Consider the following 21,081-nt stretch of genomic DNA (forward strand, 5'->3'; position numbering starts at 1 on the left):
AAGTCTTTCAGTTGCTTTTTTTTTTTTTTTTTTTTCATTTGAAAAAAACATATTCACTTTACTTTAGAAAACAAAGAAAAGCAGCAAAACATCACCGTTGACGAGCTGGAAACGAAGAATAACAAAAAAAAAATGTTGCCAATTAAAATGATTGCGGCGCGCTTTTCTGCCAATCAGCCGTAGCTGCAGCTCCGCAGGCTGGATTTATCCCGAGTACGTGGAACGAGGTTCAGCTCCGTGCAGGCCTGTGCACGGGAACATCTATCAGACCTTCGGGCTTCAAAGAACATGTAGTCGGGAGAAAATTCAGGATGGCAAACATTTGAAAGTCAGTTGAAGCTTTCTAATTGCTTTCCTTTGCTTTTCATTACACATCAAAAAAAATATAAAGAGACATGCTTAAAAAGGAGGATTGCTTTTGTGAGATCTTCCCTCCATTTTCAAAACAAATAAGAGAAATGTTTGTGCATGTTTGGTGAGCGTAGGAGATAACAGGCCTGAAAAAGCAGATGTCCCCCAAAGACATGTGCTTATTAATTTATCACTGACTCGGCGAGTCGGGGAGGGGCAGCTAAACTAGGCTAGGGCTGCTGCTGATGATGATTCAAGAGCAAACACTGGCTCTACTGCCTCTTTTTTTTTCTACTGATTTTCTCTTTACCTCGCATGCAATTTTTAAAAAAAAAAATTTAATTTTTTTTTATTCCTGGTTCTTCCTCTTTCCCTGCTGCTTTTTCTCTTCTTATCTTCTCTTGCCATTCTCTTTGCGATGATCTCTTATTCCCCACGGCGTCGGTTCTCCTCCTTTATTCCTTCACCTGTGCGAAGCCTCACCTCAGAGCCCGACTTGACCCGCTGCTACCTACATATAGCAAAGCAGAATCATGAATCGAGTAAATGCTGACCAAAAAGCAAACTTTAGATAATATGTGCACTCAAATTAAAACCTTGCCCTTTAAATCAAGCATCGTAATTCCCTGTGCTAACTTCTGATTACTTTATTTTCTATTATTAAATATCCCAATTCATAGTAACCATGCCTAAATATGATTGAATTATATCCCTAAAATGATAATGCTTAGAAACTGAGCCTCAGTGGGTGGATGTATTTCATTGTATTTATCTCAAATCGCTCTATTTAGTGGATTATGTTCTTGCGCTTAACAGTCTTAATACAATGACACTGTACTGGATAAAACTTCCAGCTTTTATCACTTAACCTAGTCCTTGAGTTATGTAAGCTTACGGGGAAAAAAAACCTCTCAAATATTAATATGGAGGATGTTATTACGAATTAATGCTGAGAAAACCTGAATTATATAATTACATCATGATACCCCCTTTGCTGTCTGCTGTCATCATACTTGTTTTTTTGCCCCCCCCCCCCCCTCCCACCACCACCACCACCACCACCACCACTCCACCCCTCCATTAGAAGTGAGCTAATTCTGGTTGGATAGTAAAGGCTTTGCGACTATCGGCAAATGTCACGGCACCAAAGAGGTCACATGTCACTGTGCAAAGAGTGCAGATAGACAGGTAAACAGATAGATTACAAGTAATTATATTTTTGTGTAGAGACAAAAACAAACACTGAGCACAATAATTTTTTTTTTTTTTTTTTTTTTTTTTTTTTATAAAGATTCCTCCCAATTATGCAAACAAATCCATGGAGAAATATAACGCGTAACAACCCAGTAAAATTCATAGTTGTATAAATATATATAAAAGATATCAAATATAAAGATACCACAGACATGTAAGAAAGTGAAAGTAAGATAGTGTTTATATTTGCTGCTGACAGGGAACAAGAGCCGATATTCTTTTTCTTCTTCTTTCTTTTTTTTTTTTTTTTACCGGCCTCTGCCTTAAAGGACTACCTTTAACTTACTCTTCTAACTTAATGCATATCGACTATAGAGGTTTTTTTTTTTTAATTTACTGTTGACCTTAGAATCAGGGAGGGCTTAGTGTATCTTATCGCTACGAGTCAAACACGAGGACTTTGTGCTAATAGGCAATATCGGAAAGTGCACAAGCATGTTTTAGGTCAGCGTTCACGACAACTAACTTCATGTTCGTTTGGGGGGGTCCGTGTGGTTTTTAACAGGCGTTACGGTACGTTTCCTCTCTACGTTGGTACGCTACAACTTCAGGCTTCCCTTCGAGCGTTTTTTATTCTTTAAAACCCCGTCTGATAATGTTATGTATACAGTAGACTGATACAGCTGTGTGTGGGTAGTGGTGCTGCGCTGCCAACAACACTTGAGCTGCCGAGATCAGCATGAAACACCAGCTTCATTTTAAACAGATTATTGATAGACTTCCTGTTATGCAGTTTCTTACAAAGCAGTTTAACATCCTGGACTGCTGACTGGTATGTATGTATGAATGAATGAACGAATGAATGAGCGGGTCTCAAGTTAAAAACCAGCAATTTGTGCACAAGAACTCGTTCTGTACGTAGAAGGGCACTGAAAAGGTTTCATATTTTAATATATATACACACGCATACATCCTTTTTGAGGGTCTCACCCACTTTCACACCAGTCTAAATTGGAAAGTTTCCCTGAGATACTCAATACGCGGTAAAAAAGAGTCGTTGTCCCTGAAACCGGTTTCACTGAAAGTGAAAGTTGAAATTCTTCACGCCGATAAAAATCCTCCGTTTGTGTAGCTTGTCTGATATTCTCTTGGAAACAGTCGAAATTATTTTCTCTGGTATTTTATTTGATTTTTTTTCTTATTGAGCTCCTCGTCCTCTGCGGCGGCCTTAATTCTTGGCTGCCCGGTAGCTGCGATTCAGTCCATAATGCATTTCTGCAGTTTAAATGTCGGGAGCCGTTCAGAGCTCAGTTTCACTCATCGTGAATTTATTTCCTCCCTTGCAGCAAAACGCATTACGCCCGCTTTCAGAAAGCTCGGCAGCTTTGACTGTGCTAACAGAACACTTTTAAGCACGGTCGACTCGAAAAGACACTTGATAGCCAAGTAACGTTAAGGCTGCAAACAACCCATCATGCAACACTCTCGCTTTTTTTTTTTTTTTTTTCTTCAATGTAATTCGGAGAAACAATATTGCGATATATTCAGGCGTCGGTGTATTTTATCCGCTGCTGGTTTCTCCCGGTCGGTTTATATTTGTTAAGGATGTCTCTGTAACCCACCACCCATGAAACGGCCGCTGACGGTGCCATGTTGTTTTCATTCCATGTGTGGGAGAGCAAATGAGGATGTCGGTCACATGTTCAGCGATTGACAGATCAGATTTGTATCTCTCCAGGCTGTGTGTGTGTGTGTGTGTGCGTGTGTGTGTGTGTGCGCGTGTGTGTGTGTGTGTGCGTGTTGTGTGTGTGTCCTTTTGTGTTTTGTTTTTTTTTCTTGGGTGTGGGCTTGTTTGGATGTGAAAGGTCAAACTCGCACTGCAGAGCACAAGGAAGTTTTTTTTGTTTTTTTTCCGTTTTATTCGGGCCACGAGACGCACGTGTAAAGAAAGTCCCGGAGCGCTCGACACACCCACGGCAGTAGACGCTCGCAGAAACACCCGTCGGTTCTCGTCCTGATGGTTTCGCGGAGAGTCGGAAGAGTTCAGCGACTTCCTGTCCGCCTTCAAAGGGGTTTTTCTGCTCGTCGTAGCTTTCAAGATTTTAAGGAAGGAGAGTCAATAGAACAATTTCTCTGAAGATAGGTTTGTAAGCAAAGTTTGTTTCTTTATATTTTCTCTTTTGGTTTTCCCTCGTGCTGCTGATATAAATTGATCATACTTTGATGTATATTTTGATCCCTACAGGATTTGTAGGCTTTGACAGAGAAATCGGATGGACTTTTAACATCTGAAGCGGGTTCATGCTGTCCAACCTTTCTCTCTGGCTCTTTGTACTTTCCCTGATTTTGGTTGACCACGATAGTTTGGCCAGTGATGACAGACTATGCAGAATTGAACTACTTTGATCTCTTTTATTTTGGAGATTTTAGGACATGATGCAAGTTGGAGGAAATTTGCTGATTTATTTATGATGTCGTCTCCTGAATATTTGATCTTTTTTGCTGGTCACGGTGTTCTGATGGAACCGAGGCTATTTGCTAGATCGCAGATGAATCGGAAAACGAGGTTTTTTTGTTTTGTTTTCATGTTTGTTTGTTTTTTTGCCCGGATTGACATTAGTTATTTCAACAATTAATATTCAACATATCCGGAAAGGGACGGTTCTGTTTGAGGATTTTGAGGTTTTCAGTTGAGCGTCCGGTCATCGTTCCTGTTTTGCAGCTACTGAACCTGTGACCTTTCCGCTGTGCACCTCTGTTCGGGCTTCATTTCTGGATGTGGGCAAGTGCCGCTTTTAGAAACAAACTGCAATCCGATACACAGCGGGCTAAATGGTAGAGCCCCGTTATTGAAAACTTAACAGTGAATCGAGATGGGTTACAGGTTCGGGCCCATCCGTCTCCAAGAGCTTAAAGACATGATACTCTCCTTAGTCAGTCTTCATCTTAACAGTTGTTAAGGATGAAACATTTTGTTTTTTCTTAACTCCAGTCTGCATGCAATGTGGTGCTTCAAACACTTTTTAGAGGTAGAAAATCAGAAGTCTGAAGCTTCCTGGGTGTTCAGATCAAAAGGCAACCGTCTTCACCTTTTAAAGCCCTTTTTTTTTTTTTTTTTTTTTAAACTTTAGTTTAGTTGTTTTGAGATGGTGTCGACGCATTGAAATGCAAACAAAAACTGCCAGATTGACAAGTAGAACAATACCTTTTTAGGTTTATTAGATGCCACAAGTGGCATAGCAGTTTATGGTACTACGAGAGGGAGTTTTTACAACATCGTAACGTTTGCACAGACAGTTATCTCCTGTTGTGGCTATCACAAGGTAAACAGTAGAAATATGCTGCTTTCAGAATGATGTGTTTTAATGCACTTCATTGGCCAACACAGTCACACCTCATTGAAATGAATATGAACATAGGCTTTAAGCTGTTTTGTTCACTTCTTGCGCACTTTCCCCGAGTGTCGTTCTTATGTTCTCGGCTGGCCACTTTCCCTCGTGGTCCTCATGTTCTCTTTTACGTACTCTTTGTTCCGTCTTCTAGCGCTCGGCCTTTGCTTTCTCAGTGTTCCTTTTAACAATGTCCACCATTGTTGAGCGTGAGTTTGTCAGGCATGATATCTGGGATTAAGACACACAGACAAAAAGAAACACAGACAGAGCAATTCTAGACTGTTCCATTACTGACCAAACCGCCACTGCAGAGGCCTTTTAGGGTCAGTTTTCATTGGAGAAAAGGCACTGGTTTAGGAACACTGAGTTCCCTAATCTCCGAGTGTCATTGTCCTCGTCTGTCTGTCCCTCTGTTTGATAATGCTCAAGTGTGTTGAGACCTGGAAAGAGTAGCCCTGTCGCCGCCAGGCTCTATGACTGTGCTATTTCGGCCCTGTTCAGCGCAATAATCCGACATTATTCAACAGTCGTTAAGGCTTTCATATCGATTTAGTTTGCTAAGAACTCAACTGTCTGGCTTGTAGCACCTCTGTTGGTTTCAGTGGCGACGGCGCTGACTCAATACGAGAAATTCAGCTGCAATACTGGGATTTTCTGTAGCTTTTAAAGAGGCTTACACCCAAGCAGTGCCAGTTCAGTTGATTTTGGAAAGAGTGGAGGCTGGAGAATAATTTCACTCCACAATAATGAGCAAACACAAGACTCCTTAAATCTGCATTTGTAAAGGGAAAACCTGAAAATGAAATTTCGCTCAAACGGACACAAACAAAAAGTTTAAATAACAATACCAATATTAAACGAGGGTCATAAGAAGGATTTGGGTTTTTTGTTAACCAAAAAAAGTTTAAAATACATCAGATTTTATTATTCAGGCTGTGAGTCAGTCCATCTGTTCTAAGTGTTAAAGTTTTTTCAGTTGTATTATTTTTCACCATTTTCTACATCTCTGAAGTGTTTAAAAACAGCAGTCTGTGCAATTCAGAGTTTACAACATTCATACTGTGGCTCAGAGTTGTAGTTTTAATGCGGTAGTTGCCAAAACTCTCAAAAAGCAGTGTTATTTGCTGTCTTTTTCTTTATTTGCTGGCTTTTTCTTTCTGTTTCAGGATCTTTGGGTACTGTTACTGTTGTGTAACTACAAAGATTGTTTCAGAAAGATTTGATTTGAATGAAGAGAGCAGATATTTATCCTTTGAAAGTACAAAGCAGTTTAGGTGAGAGAGCCACCGACACCAGCAGGAAACGGAGGGAATATTTATGTTTCTTCACCTGAATTTCTCTTCCTGCTCATCTCCACCTCTTCGCTCCTCTTGACGTCGAGATGATTTAGACCAAATAGGTCGGATGGCTTGTGTAACTCGCAGCACAAGGATGAATGAAAGGAAAGAAGGAACACAAGAGGGTGTAGAAGAAAAAGGAGTGAGTAACAGGACGAGGTGTTCTCCAGCAGGGAAACAAGAATGAGCACAAAACGTTTCCAGATCCAACCGGGTGCACCTGAACAGATTAAAAACCATCGCTCATATCCATCCAGCTCAATACTGCAAGATTTCTGTGGCAAAGAAAGATGACACGGTTCCAAAAATAATATTACTGTTGTTAATTTTTTAAAGAAAGGGCTTTTCTGAGATTTTTTTTTTATTATTGTTTTTTTATTAAAACAATAATTTCAACCAACCAATCGTTAAGTTAAGTGAAGCCGTCGACTTGCACTGACTATCAGTGCACATTATGAAGCTTTTTCAGGTTTTTGGACAGACGGAAATACAAATTTTAAGTCAAAATATTAAGAGTAGAGTTGAGATTGCAAGTGAAAGACCCCTTTAGAAAAATAATAATATTGAATCCTTTGTCAAACTTGTATTCTTAACTTTCAACATTTTTGAATTACTTAAATCATACGTTATTTAATATTTAAAAACTCAAATTTTAAAACATTCTCCAGCGGCATTATTTCCTTTCCCGCCTCCCTACCTCACATTTTCTTTTGCCGTCTTCGTCTCATTTATTTTACTTCTGAACACTCTCAAAAGTAGAGCTGTTATTAATATTTTACCACATGGTCCTATTCCCATGTAGACCAAAGGACGGTTTCTCTCTTCGTGCACACTTTGACACACATTTACACCCACAAACACACACCCACACACCCACACACACACCCACACACACACAAACACACACACACACACACACACACACACACACACACACACACACACACACACACACAACACACACACACACACACACACACACACACACACACTCAGAGGAATAAGTGCCTGTACGCTGTTTTGTGTCTCAGATGACGGGTCTGCCCAAACAAGCACACACACTAACATGTAACAACATTAACACAGTCAGCAATTAATAGGCGCACACCTAACGCGCACAGATTAAATGTGACAGTTTGGGCATGCACAGGCCTGCACGACACTCTGGCACAGCTTTTTTAGCCCAGCCGGGGTTGGTTTAATTATCGTAGTCCTCCGGCAGACTCTTGGACAACCTGACATCTCCGGCATCGAAGATGTGATTAGAGAGGAAGGAGAGGAGAAAAACCAGAACAGGGAGGTGAAGAAGAATGAGAAAGGAAGGGCGGTAACAAGGAATGAGGAAGAGAAAAGGGGTACAGAAAATAGAAAAACTGGAGGGAAATTACAGAAACTCAAAACCACGAGAAATGTACTTATTTTTTAACACCAGAGACACTAACGAAGAAGAACACCATCGTTTTTTTTGTGAATGAAACTGATTTTAGTTTTCCTCGAGACACTTTTTTTTTTTTTTTTTACTGGTTTGATTCTAAAACGGATTTTTAATGTTTGACCAAATGCATCTTTTGCTATCAAACCAGGTGTTACCCTGACTACATGATATTCGTATAAAAAGCTTCCTCGGTGATGCCATATATTATCTTCGTGTTCTTTGTGGTGCAATAATTTGCCTTCATTTTCATTTGTCATCTGCATCCACTTTGTTAAAAGCTCTTTTGCATGTGCTTTGCAAGAATTAGTTTGAATTTTTTCCCCATTAATACGTAGCCCACATGATGAAATACAGTTTTATGAGTACGTGAACGACAAGCAACGTGTAATTCTATTATTTGTTTTATTATATTTCTAATAGGAAGCAGTCCCTGCCTCTCTTCCAGAGAGCGAACATTCAAACAGCGCTGCCTGTACTCTGATGTCTTCTCTCTGAGATTTGATTACTTGTAGTTTTGGCAGTTCACACGCAGTTGCTATTTTGTAGTCTGAGATAGAGGAACGTGTGCATCTTTTCATATTGATTATGTTCTGCCAGTTTACTACCTACTGTTTTTATGTCTTTTCAGAGTGAAATTAAATCGATTGAAAAATCGGTGTCAAACTTTTTTTTAATTTTTTTTTTTTTTTTAAAGTTTAAGTTATAAGCGTAATATGCACGTCTTCTTCTGCACCAGCATAATCTTCCAAACACTTTGACAACAGGTGGAGAACAGTGAATGCAAAAGCTATAAATAGTACCACTTAAAACACTGTCCCATTGTCTTACGACAGAAAGTAGTAAATCATGTGTTTATTAACATACCGGGGATTGTTACTTACATTCCACCTGCTTCTCTCTCCTCACCTCTGTCTCCACCCTCGCCTCGCCTTCCCTTTCTGCCTTCTCCCTCTGCCATTACCTCGTCCTCTTTGTCCCTCCCATCGTCTACCTTTCGTCTCCGTCTGTCCTCAGTGTAGCTAGAAGGGAATCCTGCAAGAGGGATTTGCGGTCCGTCAATGAGGAACTACCGGCTCATCTTCTGCCACAACCTGAAGCAGCCATAGATGGTTCAGTTGCTCACTGGCCGGGGGAGGAGAGGATAGGACACACTTTCACTGCTACACGGTGAGTACGTGCGCACGCAGAAGACACGCATACATTATACTGCACCTATTTGCAAAAAAACATTATACCGTCATAAACTGTTGCTGCAAAAATAACTTTGTGCAAAGACGCAGGGGAACTCCCGTTATCGGTGACTTGCCATTAATAACTCCATCGCTGGCAACCTCATTGCAAGATGACTTCCTGTGTCTTCACTTTACGAGTTCCTATTTAGTACTTGACAAAGAAAACACCACGTGAAAGCAAACGGACGCGTCCGTGTCATGCAACCTGTGCAGAAATAGTTTCTCAAACATACGGCGCTTCGCATTCATATTGTAGATGTTTAAAACCAGCTGTCCACCATTTACACTCAGCAACTACCCAATTATCTGCTAATTAGCAGTTCGAATGCAATCGACTATATTGTTTACCAAGGGAAGGATTTACCACAGTAAACAAATTACAGTTCACTTACCATTTTTGAGGTTTTTTTTTATATTATTAACTCTATGCTCCTTTAGTGAAACAATAAAGACCACATATACACATTTTTATAGCGAAGAGTTTGGTCTTGTCCATTTTCCAATATAAAATCAGATTTAACACATTGCAAGTAGCACTAAACACTCCACAAGTTGAACAGCTGGACATCAGCACTTCTTCACACCCATAAAAAAAAAATAACACATGATGTTACTTACTGTATATGTAATGAGGAAGGAAAAAAAAGTCCTCTTATTGGTGTCTAGCTGACATAATGAAAACAGAATAAACTCATTATAAACTGGTGGTCGAGAGAGTTAGAGAACGAGTAAACAGCTGACTGCTGCAAAAAAGAAAAGCGCCTTTCAAATCGGAAAAGTTCATTCTGACAACCCTGTGTGTGTGTGTGTGTGTGTGTGTGTGTGTGTGTGTGTGTGTGTGTGTGTGTGTGTGTGTGTGTGTGTGTTCTATTTAAATGCGGTTGTGGTCATTTGTGATTCCACGGCTGAAAAGAAGCCACGAAGAAGCGCGACTTTTTAGAAAAAGTCTGAACGTGAATGTTTTGCATGCATGTTATATGTTTAGTAGACTGTATAGCTTGCATATTCTTGTCATTAATTGTCATACTTGCATATCTTTTAAAATACCACTTGAGATGTACAGTGAGATTAACTCAAGTGGAACGAGCTGAGATGACATTTCTGATAAACACTCCTCCTCCTCCGACGAGTGGACTGGACACCATCTGCCGCTGTTTGCATTGAGATTACTCACCAACCGACGATCATCAAAGCCAAACCTGAAAAAGAAACTATCGCTGCGGATTCTTTCTCCCATTTGCGTTATTTGTGCATCGATTACTATCCCACTGCCGGTGACATCCGTGTTGCGTAAGAACTAAGCAGTGAGGTTAAATGAGGGTTGAGAATTTAATTACAACGCGATAACGTTTCACATATATGTAATGTACACATCCATATGGAGCAAATAGTGTGTTTAATCCTCAACCAGCCTTTCATTTGGACAAGACACCGCTCTGCTACTGTGGCTTAATCTTAAAATCTGTCTCCTTCTCTTCCTAATATGGCTCCTCAGATGGAGGAGTTTCTTTAATTCCCCTTTTCTCAAATATGGAGCTACACTGTAAAACTCACACACACACGCACACATGCACACACACACACAATTTGATCCACTTTTGGTGCAGATTCACGCTTTAAAAAACACTAGTTGGTCATATTTTCCGCCTAGTAGACTTCTCCCAGTCTAAGACACAGTGCACTTTACCATACAGTTGCCAGTTTATTAGGTACACCAGGTAAAACTATCACTCCGACAACGAATCCCACCTTTTCCTTTTTTTCTCTTAGTATAACGCTGAGCATTTGTCGAAGCTCTTTTCGAGAGATTTTGATTCGGGTTTAAGGTTATTTCGGAGACAGCCGTTTGTGTTGCTGTTGAACATTTTTGCGTTTTACCGAGAGGGGTGGTATTTCTAATATTTAGTCTCCCTTCATTGGCGTAAACATGGTGACCAAAATATCAAAGACAACTCTCAGTATAACACAAACAGCACTGCTATAATTGTTCAATTGACAGAAAATTAAACCTGCATCTATTTTGATAATCAGTTAATCATTTTTGTAAATTTGTCCTGAAAACATTTACTTCTAGCTTCTCAAATATGAGGATTTTCTTTGACATGCTGTGTCTTTTTGTAAGATGAATATTTTGGGCTTTGGTTAAAAAAAAAAAACAAAAAAAAAAAACAACAGTGCCGAAGTTAATCGAAAACTCAGTCAATACCTTTTTGAAACTGTTTAAACAAAAGCTGAAGATTAGATCCTTTCCAAAGCAGGATTTATTGCACAAGTGTTGTTGCAGGCTGGTTTAATTTTAGCTGGTTCAATTCAGCGTCTGCTCTTGCACCCTCCTCCACCTGTAAATATGCCTGGAGGTCACCAACCAGTTGCTGCTGTCCAGTGTCTTTCTCCCTCTCACCCTTCGATGTGTTTGTGGTGGATGCACCGCTTTTGTTTACCAGCAGAGGTGAAGTTTGTTAGTGTCTCATGTCGTGTCTTTGCACAGCGACTGAAGATGAGAACCGATGTTTGATGTCGGGCTGCATCCCTCACCACGGCTCTTATTTTGGTAAATCCCCCTTTTTGTCTAATCTTTATCTCGCTCCCTTTTGCGTTTTGCTTTTGGAAGACGTGAGGTCTTGGCGGGTTTGTGGTGAGGAGGAGGAGGAGGCCATGAGGAAGAGCGTGTCTCCGTCGCCAGGCAACGAGGGCGGGAGCTCAGCCAGCACCGCGCGGGTTTTTGGCGTTCCTTTGGAGGAGGTGTCACGCACGCACACAATCAGCGGCCACGAGGTTCCTGCACTGGTGAAACACATTGTCGACTACATCGAGGAACATGGTGAGTGATGGAGACGCGCACGCGCACGCACATACACACACGCATAGATTAGCTTTCAGTAAAAAGCTCTTACAAGCAATCATTAAAACTGTGCTGATATTTGTTCAAACTGTTTAATATATAACCTTTTTTAAGTGTTTAATATTCAGTACCTAAGTATGAGTCACAGATATATAGAATATCGACCTGACTCACGCACACTCCCACGTGTTTGCAGTTACCAAGAATTGAACCAAACGTGTCATTCCAGCGTCGTTATCTTTGTCTTCCTTGTTAGTCTTTAAATATGACTGAATAATCAACAGGGAAGAAAAATGTCGGATTACATGCAGTAATTTGCCAAATACCGCATGACACAACATTTTAATTAGATTTATTGCACGTCTACTCTTCCACTGGCCATTTTTCAATTAACTGCTGCTTTACCATCAAAATGATCGATGTGCCTACACTCTGAATCGAATAACTCATAACTTCAGTGTGTTAAAAAAATAAAGCATAATTGTTCCACAAAGCTCATCATACTCTAAATCTGCTTTGATTACATTTGATTTCTGTCACCTCTTCTGATTTTTTTTTTGTTACCCCCTGCTACAGTTGTTAAAGTGTATATTGTCCTGTAGTTTTCCTCAGTTTAACTTACTGTTTATAATAACTACAGATTGTGTTTCACTGATGTTTATTCACCATTAAGACGCCGTCGCTCGTCAGTAGGTTCCTTCTTAAAGATATAGAACATATTATTTATTATTTGAATGAAAAGTTTAGATATATAAAAGGGTACAACATTACATAATGTTCTAATTTTAGCTGCCTTAAACTACAAATTACTGTCTCAGCCTTAGATTTATTTATATTGTGTTCTAGCAGTAGCTTCACACAGGAGTTTGGCCTTTTACGTAATTCTACTTATTTGACCAAACATGCAGAACCAGAAGTGACGTACGGTATTAAAAGGCTTCAGACCGATGTTAGAATAATTTCTAAATCCATACTTCAGTTACATCGGCTGTGAATTTCTCGGTCTCCTGAGCCCGACCCGCTGCTGTTGATCTGCAGCGTTTCCTCTGTCTTCACGATAAAACCCCAAATATGTTGTTGGTGGAGATCCGGTTCATGATAAGATGAACTGTGAAGGCTCCGGCACACACAGCTCCACGGTCGGCTTCCTTTTATTCATTACGGAACAGTTCTGTCAGCCTCAGCTCCGCTTGTGAAAACAGACGAGACGGTGAAGAAAGGAAGCCACCAAAGTGTTGGCCCCGGGCCGTTCCCATATCCCCCCTCCCTCCTCCCCCCTCCCTGGAACATGTCTCTTCCAGCTTCACAAAGCAGGAACTTCCAGTCTTATGTCACTGTCTTATAAAGAGCAGGTTGGCAGTTGAGCTATCGGGATTTTGATCTTTCACCAACAGCATTTAAGTTTTTAAACTAACCGGCCGTTGTAAGAATCTCTCCGAATCCGGCTGGTAGAAGAAGACCATGAATGTTACAAAGCTCATAAAACCCTCAGACAGAAACCCACCCGGACGATCTTCCTCGTGCTAACGACACGTCGTCGGTTCGAACCCTGCAGATATGAATATAGTGAGCCAATTAGATTGTTGAACTTGTTTCCCTAAATCTCATTATCCTCTGTCTGTGCAAAATTACATTAGGTCTGTTATTAGATAAAATTGCATAGCGTGTAAAGATCCCTTGGTGTACTTCGTTGTCTCACGGGAGAAGTAATTAGATCGCAGTAAAAATGTCACTCGCAAAATGAAGGAAACGCAGGAAAGTCAATAAGGAAAGGGAAGTAATTTGAAGATTTAAAGCTTATGAGGGATGTCAGCAGGACTCTGGACACGCTGGACACATCTCCGTATTAAAGACAAATTGAGTGTTGTAATTGGCCCTTGGGCTCTGAAACTTAAACAGCACATTGAGGAAGGATGTCCAACTTATCCGCAGTGATACTTTAAACAGCAGAAAAAGTTTCCTTTCCTTATTTCATCTCTCAGCTTTCTTCTGTGTAGTCAGCACTGTCAGTGACAAAACAAAGACTCTTTCCTGTAAAAATTTGTCAAGTCAGTGCACTTTTATTTGTTATTTTTTTAAACCGTCGGAACGACGCGCAACCTCAAATCCCCTCAAGTGACGAGTGGAGCAGGTCGGTGCTTTGTGTGACTTCGGGGCCGTCTGACCATATGAGGTTATGTAATAAGTCCTTAATCCTCCAGGGACTCCGGTGGTGCATTAATTAGACCAGCGCTGGCTGTCAGGAAGTTATTCAGCCAGCGAAAAGGTCTTAATCTCTCTTAGTTTGTGGGCGATGCCTGAGGTTTTACTGGAAGCAGGGTGTTGTGAATGTGAAGTAAAAATGTCTTTCTTTTTTTTCTTTTTCTTTTTTCTTTTTTTTTTTTTTTTTTATAGAAGGCAGTGATTAATAAGCAGAAAAGATTTAAAAGACGGGTTCAGACCAAAGTGAGATTTCATTTGTGTGTTGTTTGGAGCTGAGCAATCTTTTAATTAAAGCATTAATCATTAAAGTCAGAGAGAGACTTTGTTATTTGTTAGTTACAGTGATTGTGACCACGGCCGTGTAACTTGGTTTGTCACTGTTGTAACTCTGCTGTTCGGCATGTCGACTATTTCATGGAGGGGAATACGTCCCTCAGGGCTCCTGTTCAGCATCTTTATCTGTCTTGTTAATGGATGAGAAACCAGGGAGCGAACAGGAGGCATCACTGTGCAGTCGTTTCAAAATCCGTTACGACATTTACACTTAAATATCCATCAGCATTGCCTGTTGTATTTAAATTTTCCCTTTTTCAACATCCATCGTGGCTAATAATTGCTTCCAGTGTGACAGGATTAGCAGCAAGTGACATTACTGTGTGGTAATGTGGGAAAAATCAATTTCGTCGCACTTGAGGCATCGGGTTGCTTTAAAATAAAAAATAAAAACGAGCCCGTCGTATTATGGAAAAGCAGATGTTGAGTAAATAACCGTCGTGTTTATTTGTTCAAGTCCTCCCAGCTGTCGGTGCTGCGGCTACGAACACGAGCAGAAAACAAAAACAAAATAGTTCTGCAGTAGATGCATGTGATACATAACACCAACGCAGCGTCATACAAGATCAACTGACAGCACATTATGTAAAAGAGAAGAAAAAAAATGTGATCGTTTTAAAACGGTTATAAAAGCCCTGAGAGATCTTGCCGATGCTATCGGCCGATCCTTTCCATCCCAACCACTCTGTGATGTTGTCGCTCATCAGAACGATAGCAGGCGGTGTCGTCATGCTTCTGCTTTTTCACGCAGATAACGGAGGAGTGCGCGTACACGAGCGCGTTTTGTTTACTTACACACAAACACGGACACATGTCCTTGTGCTTCTGTTCTTGTCTTGGTCTTACATAAGCTCTGTACCAGTGCGGGATCTGGATAATTCTACGCCTGCTTTCGTCGGCCAAATTTATTACAGCAGAGCTGGAGTCGGTTTACCAGAGTGCGGGCGACTTTCATCAACTCCTAATTTTGGAGAAATCTGAAGAGGACGCTTATTTATCGACCAGCAATAAAACACCTGTTTCGATAATAAACCTGGTTGCTAAACGTTACAAGGTGACGAATAGCATCTGTTTACGCTCTCAGTTTTAGATTCTCTGATGCCAGATTTTGTTATTTCGTAGTAAAAAAAAAAAAAAAAAAAAAAAAAAAAAGACCGGTTCACTCAGTCCAAAAGGTTCTCTGAAGGCCCTGCGTTTGTGGGCGGCATCCTGAAGAGGATGTAGCCTCCGCGTTGGAACACAGCTATTATCTACATTTACAAACACACTGACACATCCAGAACAGGAACACAGAAATGTGTCAGAGACATTAGCCTATAATTTTGTAGTTCTCCTTTTGTCCTGATATAAGAAAGACTGATTTTACACTAGTCTAACACTTAATATAACTGCAGAACAAGCTGGCATGCAAACTGAATTTTTACAAACCTTCGGCTTGTATTAACCGCAAGTCTCAGCTGCAACCGAGTCTTCAATTTACAGGTTTAGGCGTAAAAGCAGGTGGCTTGTTTTGTGCTTTGGCTCAGATATGTAGAATTAGAAAAAAAAAAAAAAATGTTTTAATTGATCATAATTTCCATCCTTTTAATTGTAGCATTCAGGAGTAGAAAAAAAAAATGATGAGCAACACAGATATGATAAGAAAACGTCTTTCTGCTTCACTGCCCGTCGGCTCTTACAGTAGGTTTAGATGAGGTTTAAAAAAACGACGACTCCAGCTTGTTAAATGACCCAGAAAATATTCCATGCACAAAACAAACATGGACATAATACAATATACAGCGCAGTCTTAAAGTCAGTAGCTAATATGGTAGTTACGTGCTGCTGTCTGTGTCTTCAGGTCATCTGGACTTGGAGGGACTCTTCCTGGTTAACGGCAACGCAGAGCGGGTGGATTGGCTGCGTCAGCGGTACGACAGCGGCGAGGAGGTGGAGCTGGAGAAGGAGGCCGATCTGGCATCAGCGGTCAGTTTGCTCCGACTCTTCCTGCAGGAGCTTCCCGAGCCCGTCATCCCAACGGCAATACAAGGACACATACTCCAGCTCCACCAAGGTGTGTTCCTCCTCTCGTGCCATTCTGTATGTCATCTTCACTCCCTCACCCCGCCGTCTTTTTTTTTTTTCCTTCTCATCCGCTCCAAAACCAGCAACTAATGCATTTCTTTCTATATATTTTTTTTTTTTCTCTGTTTCAAGGTTATTTCATGTCGTTATTTTTACTTGTTGCAAAAACTGAACCTGTTTGTTACCCTGTTTGTGCTTTCTGTTCCTCCCGAAATATGGAGCTCTATGTGCTGCATAGTCCAAAAGTCTACTTCGTATCAAAAGAAAGGCGACCATAACTGTATAAAAAAAAAAAACACACCCCACTATTGTTCACCATTTCTGCATTTTCATCCAAAGTTGATTTAGCTGTTATGACTGTGTCCAAGTAGGCAGATGTTGGTTATCTAAGCTGGGACTGCAATGTACAGTGGTCTGATCACTAAATGAAGTGGAAACTAGCTAAAACAAACGCTTTCATAACGAGAACCTGAACAGGCTGTATTTGTTTGTTCAGTCCATCTGCTGCTGTACGGAGGTTCAGTCTTCATCCTTCCTCTTCATCATGCTGTCTGTCTGTCTGCCTCATCTGTCCGCACTCTTTTCAATTCAAAAATCTTAAGCTTTTGTTAATGATGTGTCCTTGTTACTCCTAGCTGTCATCTTTCTGTGGTTATTTATTCTTTCCTTTTAGACTGTTTTCCAATATGTGGAAATATTTAAATACATAATTCATAGGACTGGCCACAATCAGATGAAACACGGTCACAGTCTCTCACCTCTCATGAATTAAGATGTGGAATTATCAACGTTTTAATGGACAGTGTCTAATCACTCCCACAAATCTGCCATTTCCACATTTGTTCAGTTTCCATTTTTGTTTCGCCTTTTTGCTCTGTCCTCTGTTTCTATCAGCGATAATCTTTTCTAATCCTCTTGTCATGATGATGGGTGTTCCAGTTGCTCTCATGCAGATTACAGCACAAGGGTGGTGGGGGTTTCTGTGGTCTCTCCCATGTCGTGTCATTCAATTCTCGTTCTTTTATATTCTACGGTGGTTTTACTGTACTCGATAAAAGATTACCTTTTTTCCCTCCCTAATGCCACCTCGTGCTTCACCTCATTTCAACGCTCCCAGAGGATTGGACATAATCTTATCTGCGTGAATATTTTTCTGTTGATCAGAATTTTTAGGGTCATCTGTGAAGGGAACTCAAAGGACTTCATAATTCACTCCACTGTATCTATACAGAAATGGAAATGAGCTACGTAGCAGCACTGAGTGCAGCATATGCAGTATTAAGGTTTCCAAACCCACACCCGTTCCTTGTAAACAATTATTAGTTTGTAAAAGATGAGTGATGATACCTTGTTTTCTCCTCTTGAACATCCACAGATTACAGCAATGAAGAGGAGCTGTGTAGAAACTTAAAGTACCTGCTGCAGCAGCTTCCCCAGTTGAACTACGGTCTGCTGCGTTTCCTGTGCCGCTTCCTAGCCAGCGTGGCATCACTTCAGCAGGAGAGCTGGAACATCGGGGCGCTGGCCGCCGTCTTCGGACCAGACATCTTCCAGTAAGATGCCGCCTTTGGCTTATTTATGAATTGTGATTTCATCATTTTACTTTGGAAAACTGATTTAGGCTGTCAGATACCGCGAGCTTGAAGCAACTCTGTGAATGTTTGTCCTCCTAAGTGTTGGTAGATCTGCCAGTCTAGTATCTATGAGAACAGCACTGGGCAGATTTGGCATAAATATCTGAAATATACAAATCTTATCGCTGGCACATAAATTTTTTTTTTTTTAAAAAAGACGAATAATGACAGATACCAATATTAAAATAAATTATAAACTGTGATGGGACTAATTCTACATTCATACCATCAAAAGAGCACCAGTCAAACCTAAAAAAAAAACCCAACATGATGGAAATAGGACATTTCTGTTAGTTTTTTCAAAGATGAATGGAAACGATTCTTACGATTATGCACAATGATTTAGGTCAGTTTAAATAATTGCTATCCGGTGATTATGTAATAATTGTGACTGGCCTATGTATCAAAGCGTTTTATTGGACTAATAAATGTTTTATTGGACGAATAATGACAGATACCAATATTAAAATTAATTATAAACTGTGGTGGGACTAATTCTACATTCATACCATCAAAAGAGCACCAATCAAACCTAAAACAAAACCCGACATGATGGAAATAGGACATTTCTGTTAGTTTTTTCAAAGGTGAATGGAAATGATTCTTACGATTATGCACAATGATTTAGGTCAGTTTAAATAATTGCTATCTGGTGATTATGTAATAATTGTGACTGGCCTACGTATCAAAGCGTTTTATTGGTGCACATCTTCATTGGAAATAAATTTGCCTAAAACATATCATCAACTCATGAAGCTGTAAAAGTAGTTGTCCTACATGAGGAACTGCTGAAAACACCTGAGTCAATAGACTGAACTGACAGGAAGATGGCCAGATATGTAAAAAATTTTTTTTTTTTTAAAAATCTATATATTGTTGCACTTGTAGGAACACACACACACACACACACACACACTGAGAGTGACAGACAGAGGTGTATATATAGGTTTAAAAGAATGCAGTTTATTTAGCTACTGTCAGTATCAACATCTCAGGGGAAGCAGTGTGCAGCCAACTAAACATACTCGTCTCTCCTCTTCCACCTGCAGCCTGTCGACAGAAGGAGAGGACCTTCGGGACCAAGAGTCCGTCAGCAAAGTCCTGGCAGACCTGCTCGACAATCAGGAAGGCCTGTTTGACTCGGAGGACGATGACGTCTCCACCACCAACGACTACAGCTCCATCAACGAACAGGTTCGGCCCATCACCTTTATTTCTAACTGTCTCTCTGTTTCTAGCTTTTATTCTGTAAATCAGTATCCAGTAACATCAACTCAATATGAAGAATTATCACACATTTCCTACATTCTTTTACAAGGCTTTTGATTTTACTAATGACCTTTCGTGTCAGGATGTGAACGATGAAGAAGGTGTACATTTTGTTGAGGGTGCCATAACAAAATATTTCATCACATTTCACAGAAGAGTGTCCTTTTTAAAGCTTATATTATTTTTTTTTAATATTTTTGGTCTCTACAGTCAACACGTCTCCTCCCTCCTGCTGTAATAATTTAGTTTCCTATCAGGGATCAATAAAGTGTCTTTTTGATCTATTTTTGTTCAGCCCACCATCGTCCCGCAGGGGTCTTTGACGTTTTTCTTTTATCCTCCCCATAATCACAGTCTATAATTCTGCTGAGTGACAATAAATGCCTTTTAACCTGCAATGTGAATTTGTAAAAAAGAAAAAAACTAAACAAAGAGACATAAAAAAACAGTAGAATACAAAAGAAAACAATCTACACATTGTTTTAAGGTTGTTTGCATAGAAAACAAACATGAATGCAGGAATGTATTGTCAACATTCCTGACATAATAGAAAAGTCCAATTACAAAAGCCATCAAAATCCTCTTTGTCTTCCTCCTCTTTGTCTTTTTTTTTTTATCTTCGTCTTTAACGGCACTCAGACAGAAAAATGTGGCATTCAGCTCTGCCAGAGTCAGAGGTGACATTTTTATGGGCTGACAGCAGACAAATTCTTCTATGGAAAAAAAAAAAAAAAAAGTAAATGCCATTAAACAGTGTTTAGGAAAAAGACGAGGCCACAATGGGATGTTTAGCAGAGATAGATAACCAATCAAGTCGAACAATGTGGTGTGAAACATTTCAATGAACAAAGTTAATGATGATGACGAGTTTAAAAAAAAAAGACTAGGTGACTTTTTCCCTCCTTTTCAAAGAATTTATTTTAGGCCAACAAGCACATTTAAAAAGCCTTGGATTGAGTATTTCATTTTATAAATCAGTGACCGTTATTGTTGGCACTTCCAGGAGTACAGTAGATGTAATAAATGCTCAGTTATTAAAGATGTCACCAGAATTAACCACACTGTTTTGTTTTGACTACAGTGATAGTTGTTTTTGTAAATGTACAAGACTGCAGACGACATGAGGACACACATTCACAGGGTTTAAATTACTACCTGCCCTACATAAAAAACCCAAATCTCTCCCTGTAATAACAATTGAATTGATTCCAGCCAGAGTTATTAACTAGCTATAGTAGATCAGGCACAATTTGTGCCTGAAGGTATTTTTGTACTGTACACAGTATTAGAGCAGAAAGTCATTCGGAAGAATCTAGAAGAACCACACCTAAACCAGCCGGCACACTCACACATACTGTACACACAGCGTTAAATGAATACTGGTCTGTTAACATAGTTTTCTTTTTCACTCTCATGAAAATCTGATTGGGATGCCAAACATTTTTTCTCAACTCTTTAACTCAACTAAACCATACATTCAATTTGCAGTCTTACACGTGACAAAAGAAAAGGCATGACTAACATTTAACTTTACATCGGCCTGCTTACATCGTATTATCTTATGATAACACGCATACAATAACACGGAGACAACCCCTGATCGGTATCTGATACGCCGTGCTAATTTAATTTCTGTCACATTTAAGAGTGCATTGTCCAACGCAGCAGGGAGGCTGTAAAGATAATGTTGAAATGTTAAAGTGAAAGGACACACGGTCTCTGTTAAAGTCTGGCCAGAAGTGAAAAGAAAAACGTGGATATCTATCCACAGTAGGTTACCTATTCAGACACACTTT

The 21,081-nt window shown here is 40.0% G+C and overlaps 1 protein-coding gene across 5 annotated transcripts in view; it reads left to right on the forward strand.

Annotated features, from left to right (window-relative positions):
- Positions 1-21,081, forward strand: part of fam13b (family with sequence similarity 13 member B) — a 69,871-nt gene that overhangs the window by 9,380 nt on the left and 39,410 nt on the right. For 4 of the 5 annotated variants that reach the window (XM_069171361.1, XM_069171365.1, XM_069171364.1 and 1 more), the window contains exons 2-6: positions 8,724-8,876; positions 11,553-11,762; positions 16,159-16,371; positions 17,758-17,935; positions 19,066-19,210. In XM_069171361.1, the coding sequence (XP_069027462.1) occupies positions 11,597-11,762; positions 16,159-16,371; positions 17,758-17,935; positions 19,066-19,210 (702 nt within the window). In that variant the 5' untranslated portion in view covers positions 8,724-8,876; positions 11,553-11,596. The remainder of the gene's footprint in view (positions 1-8,723; positions 8,877-11,552; positions 11,763-16,158; positions 16,372-17,757; positions 17,936-19,065; positions 19,211-21,081) is intronic. The other variant, XM_069171362.1, reaches the window with a different exon arrangement.

Source organism: Embiotoca jacksoni, unplaced genomic scaffold (assembly GCF_022577435.1).
Source record: "Embiotoca jacksoni isolate LCO1_2020_lvr unplaced genomic scaffold, fEmbJac1.0.p SCAF_5, whole genome shotgun sequence".
In the NCBI taxonomy this organism is placed as follows: Eukaryota; Metazoa; Chordata; class Actinopteri; family Embiotocidae; genus Embiotoca; species Embiotoca jacksoni.